Consider the following 7,598-nt stretch of genomic DNA (forward strand, 5'->3'; position numbering starts at 1 on the left):
TGAGGAGCCCTCAGGCAGCCAATAAGAGAGAGCATCACCCTCAGGGGAGGGTGTGGGCCCCCAACTGAGGGCAGAGTGACAGCCCATGTGGGCAATGAGAGGTCAGAGTCCAGGTGAAGGGCGGGAGCCCCACCAGGGGCAGCCTGAACCAGCTGGGGGCCAATCAGAGGCAGCATCCCCTCAGGGGAGGACGACTGACAGCCCTCCCGACCTATGCCGGCAAAGACTGGTGTGAGAAGAAGGCGGGCTCCACCGGCTAGCCGGGCCGAGCTTCAAGATGGCGCAGGTGGGGCCTGCTGTGAGGCTGAGGGTGGGGAGGAGGGGGAGGACCCGGCCGCCATCCGGCGTCTCCCGCCTGAGGTGGTGAGTTGAGTAGGGGGGATGCGGGGCTGGGGTCCCCCCTCAGAGCAGGGGGGGTCCCAGGGTTGATGCTCTCCCCACCTCTCTCCCCACAGCTGCTGCACATCATCTCCTTCCTGACGCTGCCCCCCACCCCCCTGCTGAGACTGGGCCAGACCTGCCCGCTGCCTCCACGAGGTGTGCGACAGCAGCGAGGCCGCCTGGCGCCACCTCTGCACCCCTCTCCCCCGGCCGCCGCCAGCGCCCGTCCCTGCAGGAGGGCCGCCATCCTCACCTGTGAGTCCCTGTCATTGCCAAGGGATGGGGGGGTGGCACTTTGTCCCCCAGCCTCATTTTCAGAGTCCACAGCTTTGATTGTACGGTTGAAAGCCTCATTTGTATGGTCCCAAACCCTCATTTTTAGGGTACAAACCCTCAATCATAAGTTCCAAACCCCCCTTTTAAGGTTCAAAGACTCAACGATGAACGACTTTAAACGATTCTATATTTCTACAATTCTATGATTCTATGCTTTTAAGGGCCCAGAGTTTCATTTTTAAAGCCCAAACTCTGATTGTGAAGGTTCAAAGCCTCAGTTTTAGAGGCCAAAGCCTTATGTAGAGGGTCCAAAGGCTCATTTGTAGCTTCCAAAGCCTCCTTTTCAGGGACCATAGCCTCCCTTTTCCAGGATTCGGTCCACAATTTGGAGAACCCAACACCTATTTTGAGCCTCCCAAGACCCATTTCTAGGGTGCAAAGGCTTAGGTTTTGGTACGGAAGCATCATTTGAGGGCACAAAGCCTAATTTCTGGGTTTGAAGTCTCAATCTCATTTCCAAAGCCCCGTTTTTAAAGAACAAAGCCCCATTTTGAAGGCCCCACACCCTCCTTTTGAGGGTCCAAACTCTCATTTATTATTAGGTCCAAACCTCTCTTTTACAGCTCTGAGCCTCCACTGGAGTGCCCAAAGCTCTAAAACTTCATTTCTTGGGGCCATGGACCGATCCAAGAGTTTCCCCTCCTTTGCAGGCTCCAAAATCTCATTTTTAGCATCGAGCCCATCTTTTAGCACCAAAAGTCTCTTTTTTAGGGCCAGACCCCTCATTTCTAGGGTCCCAACCTGTCTTTTATTACCCATAGTCTATTTTTTTAAGCCTACGGTTTCATTCTGAGGGTCTAATCCCGCACCATCAGGGCAGAAAGCCTCTTTTTAGGCTCCAAAGCTACATTTCTAGTGTCCAAAGCCTCCTTTTTACTTTCCAAATCTTAGGTTTGGTTTCCAAAGCCTCATTTCAGGCTCCAAAGCCTCAGTTTTTATGGTCCCAAGTGATATGACTTTCCACATGCCAGCAAGCGTGCCAGGGTCCGGCCCTAGGATACGGCTGAAAGTGCAAGGTCCGAGTGAAGGTGTCCAATTCCTCTTTTATTACTTCTCAGATGACAGCTCATGCTGGTGCCTGAGGGATTTCTCGAATGACGGTTCAGTTGAGGCAGGTGGACGTCCGTGGGGAAGCAAGTGTTACTGAAATCTTTAACAGCAGTAGAATGATGTCTCTTCCTTTGGTCTTGGAGGAGGGCTGCACAACCAAAAGGTAGACTAGACGGGTCTCGGTGGGGTTTTCCAAACTGGTTACCCCCTTGACTTAGTGTAAGCACTGCTCAGCAACAACTAAACCTATCAGTGTGTTACCAACGTTATTCTCCCTCCTACATCCAAAACACAGGACCATACCAGCTACTAGGAAGAAAATTAGCTCCATCCCAGCCAAAACCAGGACAAGTGGGAATTGAAAGAGCTGACCCCTCGGTAGGAGACGTTCTGGTTTTTCAGGGTTTCTTCCCTTGCGGAGAGGAGTGCAAAACCTGCTCCCCGTCAGGTTGGACTTTGCCTCAAAACGTGGCGCTGCCCCTTTCTGTTGTGACATCACTGACTGCCGTTGATGTCACAAAGCGTCGTCGGCGCTGAGTTAGACCCAGCAGGGCATAAGATCGGGGTCGTGCCTGCACCATTGTCACTCTCGGTCTTGAGAGAAGAGAGTGGTTGGCTCGCTCCCGAGCAAGCAGGATGCCTGTTTCCCGCACCTCAACGGATGCAGAGAGACAGCCATGGAGGGCCCTCGATCTGAACGGGTATGTTTGAAAAATCCTCCTCTCCTTTCCCCAAGGGTATTTTCCGCCTCATCTGCTGGGGTGGGTGGGGGGACGGAGAGGGGACGCACACGAGGGCAGCCTGAGAGCTCGGCCTGGAGGCGGTGTAAGGCAGCAGCAGTCTCCTCAGTCCCTTCACAAACGCCAGCACTAGGCCTTGAAAGCCTTTTGTCTCTGCCAAATGGGGGACGAGTCCCTTTTGGATCGCACGGAGGGAGTCCCAAGCGGTTGCCCAGCTCCATCCTGCTGCAGTAACTGTGACAGCTTAGCTTAGCTGTGGGCTAAGGAACATCCCTGGGCAGCCAGGAAGGCAGCGGAGGCGGTACAGGGCTCACCACGGAGTGCTCTGGGTGCCTGCAGCAGCTCTTCCTGGCCTGGGGAGAGCAGCTGGCCCCAGCCCTGGGAGGAGGGCGGCAGGCAGGCAGGGAGTGAGGCCAGGACAGCAGCACGACTAGAGACGGAGAGAGCCCGGTCATAACCTGCTGCCCTCCATAAAACCCCACGCTGCAGAGGTGGGCAGCAGGGCGAAGCAGAGCGCTTCCAGCTGCTAGCCGATGCCTAGAGAAGAGGTGCTTGGGTCTCGGGAGGAGAGCAGGCTTTTCCCTCCACCTGGCCAGGGTGCTGGGGTTGCGGAGATGCCAGCCAGGTTGGGCAGGTGGGTGCAAGAGGGCCCAGAAAGCAGGGAGGGATCAGGCCAGAAGCCCCGTGTGCTGCCCGGCTGCCCGGCAGGAGCAGGCAGCCTCAGAGCATGGGGGCTGTCTGCACTACTGCCCTCCAGCCGCGCAGCCCAGCACCCCCATTCCGGGGGCACCGTCCTGCCCCTTCTCTGGGGAGAGCCGAGCGGGGCCAGGCTGCCGCCCCTGTGTCAGGCCAGAGGCCTGTGTGTGTCCCAGGGGTGCTGTGCAAGGGGCCAGACTTTCCCAAAGGCCCGGGGGCCCTTGGGCTTGCAGCTGTGCTGAGCACAGAAACCTCATAGCAAGTGAGCTCCTGAACGGATCCCTGGCAAACCTGCGTCCCAGCCTTGGGCTTTGGTAACAAGAGTGTTCCTTCTCTTTTTAGACAATGCATCACCCACCAGAAGGGCAGGAGGGTCCTGAGGCTCCTTTTCCTGCTGCTTCCCATCCTGTCTGGTGAGTATCCCTGACCACAAATGGTGTCCTCAGTCCTGGGGAGAGGGACCAACTCCTGCGGAAAATAACCACCTCTTGACAATGTGACCCACAGCTGTTGTCTACTGCCGGGGCTCAACGGCGTGGGGAAAGGGAGCCTTGCACGTAAGTGTCTCTTGCTGCGGGAAAGCCAACGCCTGCAAAGGCGGAGACGGATCTTCCCGAGTGACCTCCGCAGGGTGGCAGGCTGAAGTGGGGAGCACTTTGGCAGAAGGTGCCTTTGCTGCCTGCATCCATCCCGCCCCCTCTTCATCTTGCAGGAGGCGCCAGGGTTTCCTGAAGCGGAGCTGCAGTCTCTGGGGTAAGAGCGCTTTCTTGCCAAGGAACGCACTCTGTGGAGCCGTCTCAGCTGGCTTCGTGCTGCCTGCACTCACTCGCCTCGCGTCCAGGGCTCCTGACCTTCCCCGTCTGCTACCTGCGGTGGTGGAAGGGAGCCGTTTGTAAACAGGAGGAAGGAAAGGGGCTGGGGGGCGGGGGGTGACCCAAGCCCAGAGCACCCTTCTCTGCACGGCGTTTGGAGCCTGCCTGCAGAGGCTGGGCAGCTGCTGGACAAGAGCTGCTTTCTCTTTGCCTCCAGGAACTCACAGGCTTGGCTGGAGCAGAAGATGCAGGAGCTCAAGGAGACGGCGGCTCAGGTGTCTGCTGCCAGGGCAAATATACTGCAGGCAGTGCGAGAGGTCCTCAGAGACCATGGTGTCCAAGAGGAGAAGAGAGAGGTAAGGGTGCTGGGGTAGATCAGAGACCTTGCTGCCTTTGCGGGCTGCCTCCTGCTGCTTCTTTGTGGCCCGCTGTTCGCACAGAACGGCCCATCCATGTGTTTGTGTTCACTGCCATCTCTCCGGTCCTAATCTTTCCCCAGGAAATTCTGCAGCTGACTCAGGCGGCAATTAAGAACGTGCTTGAAAACTACCTCCCGATGCCTGACTGGGCTCTGGAAGCCATAGGTACGCAGACGGGAAGCCTCACTGCCCTCGGTTTGTGTATGGCACTCCCCAAATCTGCCGAGCTCTGCTGTCAAGCCTGAGAAATACATCCTAATGCACCGCTTCAACTCCTAATCTCTGGCCACCTTCATGTCAGGTGCCACCATTGAGGAGGAGAGGACATCCAAGAGTTACGGTGGGCAAGGCAAGAAGAGCTGGTGGCTTTCTCCATTCGGCTTCTCTTCTGCAAACCCTCCAGAGACGATCTTGCAGGTATCACGAGGACAGTCCGGACTCGTGGCTCACCTCCTTGCTTTTGGGCTGCCAGACGAAGTGCACAGCGCTTCCCTTCCGGCCGGCCGTATCGCTCAGCCCTGCCGCCTGCATTGCAGTCCTGACCCCCTGCGAGGCTCTTTGGCTGCCTTGCCACTGATGGTCACGGCTTTCTGGTTTCAGCCCCGTATGGCCCCTGGCAACTGCTGGGCTTTCCAAGGATCTCGGGGCCACGTGGTCATCCGGCTGCCTGAGCAGATCTGGCCAAGGGCTTTCACCATCTGGCATATCTCCGAGGCAGTCTCTCCTTCCGGGGAAGTCAGCAGCGCCCCCAAAGAGTTTGCCGTCTCCGTAAGTCTTTGCCTTGTGCTTCTCAGGGTGGGGCCTGGCCCCAGGGAAAAGCTCTACCAGAGACGTGCTTCTCACAGCAGCTTCTCTCAGAGCTCTGTCTGGGGCTGGCTGCTGCAGGGCACCGCCTCCCCTGGGGGGCCACTGGGGGCACGTGGCGGGTCTGTGCCTCTGGGGGCTTCCCTCTGCTTCATGGCCAAGGATCCTGGAGCACGTGCTCAAAGCACCCAGAGTCAGCCTAAGCCGTGCTAGTCTACCGCTAGAGCCGAGGGAGGTGGGCAAGGCTTCCCGGTTCGGCCTCGGCGGGCCCTTTTTCTGGCGCCCTGCTCGAGCCTGACCTGCTCCCTTTGTCTCTTGTCTGTGAGGGCGTGGATGAGGCAGGGGCAGAAACTCTCCTGGGGACATTCACCTACGAGGTGCACAAGGAGGTGGCTCAGACGTTCCACGTGCAGGTACCGCAAGAGCTGTGGGCAGCATGCGCGGGAAGAAGGCCGGGTTCCCTGCAAGTCCGTGGAGGAAAGAGCTCTGGTTGCCCTTGCTTCCTCCTTCGTCAGGGCTGCCGTTTGGTCCTCGGCAGGGGCAGCGTGGGCAGAGGGGGCTCCGGCGATGTGCTGTGGCTCTTGCCACCTGCCTAATGATGGCTGCCCCCATTTCTTTACAGAAGGAGCTTCCCAGGACCTTTCGCTACATCAAATTCGAGGTGCAGAGCAACTGGGGAAACCCAGAGTACACCTGTGTGTACCGTGTACAGGTTCACGGGAAGACGGCGAGCCACCACGACCACCCACAGGCCCAAGATCTCCTTTGAGAAGACTAATGAAACAAGATGTGTGGCAGTTTGTCTTGTGTGTCTTCCTTGTAAAAAGGAAGGTCTGAGGTCTGCCTCAGACCTGGCTCTTGCCCGATTTGGAGGCAGGAGGGTGTATCCAGCATCCTGCGTAAACGGCTGCCCTCGCTGCACCGGCAGGAGCCATTGCCCATGGCGCCTTTCCTTCTGCTGTAGAGCTCCAGCCCCCGGCAAAACCTCCAGCGGGACACAGGGAGCACCGGCACTGTCCCCATGTCCCCGGCAGGGCACCAGCACTGTTTCCATATTCCAGGACACCGGCATGGTCCCTATGTCCCAGCACACCGACGCTGTCCCCCCAGTCCCTGGCTGCCCTGTTGCCACTGTGACCTCACAAGAGCAGGCAGCAGCAGGTGCTGGTAGCGCCCCGGGAAGGGTCGAATGCGGTGACTGTGGGGGGATTCCTCCGTGATGGCTGGTCTGTGTAAAAGGTGGGTGGGTCAGACGTGGTCCTCCCTGGGGACCATCCCAAAGGGGCTGTGACCCCACAGCGCTGGCCCCACTGCTGCCTTGGGCAGCCCCAGGCAGGCTGGGGACCGAGCACTGTCTCTGCTTCTCCCAGGCACAGCACGCGTGCTGGATCGACTTGGGAGTGAGGGGAGCTGGTGACAACAGCAGGTACACCACCCGCCAGAGCTTCCTCTGACCACTGCGCAGTATCCTCTCCTTTGGCCTCATGGATGCATTCGGCGTCGTCCTGCTCTGCTCCACCTTCCTCTTCCTCTTTGTCCTGCTCTGGCCCCTCTTTGTGCTGCAGGACCACGTGCTGCCGGCCCTGCTCATCCTGGGGAGAGCTGCGCTCCCCATTACCGATATCTTTCTCATCTGTCTGCTGCCATCCCTGGCTGCCTTCCTCACCGTTCTCGTCATCCCGTCCTCCTTTTCCTCGGCTTCATGCATCTGCTGGTGCCGCTGCCAAGCTGAGCCCATCAAAGACAGTGGCAGTGCCTTGGGGATAAGGTGTTTGAGAAGATGTAGGAGAAGCAGCCCTGCAGACCCCCAGGGTAGGGGAGAAGGAGGGGAAGAGGTGCTCCAGGTGCGAGAGCAGAGATTCCCCTGCAGCTCCTGGGGAGGACCATGGTAACACAGGTTCTCACCCTGCAGCCCGTGGACATCCGCCGTTGTCACGGCTTATCGCCAGCCGGCAACTAAGCACCACACAGCTGCTCACTCGCTCGCTCTCTCCCCCTATGGCGGGATGGGCGAGAGAATCGGCAGGGCCAAAGTGAGAAAACTCGAGGGTTGAGATAAAGACAGTTCAGTAGGTAAAGCAAAAGCCACGCGCGCAAGCAAAGCAAAACAAGGAATTCATTCATTACTTCCCATCAGCAGGCAGGTGTGCAGCCATCTACAGTGAAGCAGGGCTCCATCACGCGTAACGATTACTTGGGAAGACAAACGCCATCCCTCCAAACGTCCCCACCCTCCTTCTTCTTCCCCCAGCTCTATATGCTGAGCATGACATCATATGGTATGGAACATCCCTTTGGTCAGTTGGGGTCAGCTGTCCCGGCTGTGCCCCCTCCCAACTTCTTGTGCACCCCCAGGCTGC

At 58.2% G+C, this 7,598-nt stretch overlaps 1 protein-coding gene across 1 annotated transcript; it reads left to right on the plus strand.

Moving 5' to 3' along the window:
• The first annotated feature begins 213 nt into the window (after positions 1-213).
• Positions 214-6,007, plus strand: LOC132320942 (SUN domain-containing protein 3-like). Its single transcript, XM_059834584.1, has 8 exons — positions 214-363; positions 3,546-3,616; positions 4,233-4,371; positions 4,515-4,599; positions 4,736-4,851; positions 5,035-5,202; positions 5,565-5,651; positions 5,861-6,007. The coding sequence occupies exons 1-8, from the start codon at positions 214-216 to the stop codon at positions 6,005-6,007; spliced, it is 963 nt and encodes a 320-aa protein (XP_059690567.1).
• Positions 6,008-7,598: the final 1,591 nt, after the last annotated feature.

The sequence above is a fragment of the Gavia stellata genome, unplaced genomic scaffold, assembly GCF_030936135.1.
Source record: "Gavia stellata isolate bGavSte3 unplaced genomic scaffold, bGavSte3.hap2 HAP2_SCAFFOLD_310, whole genome shotgun sequence".
NCBI lineage: Eukaryota > Metazoa > Chordata > Aves > Gaviiformes > Gaviidae > Gavia > Gavia stellata.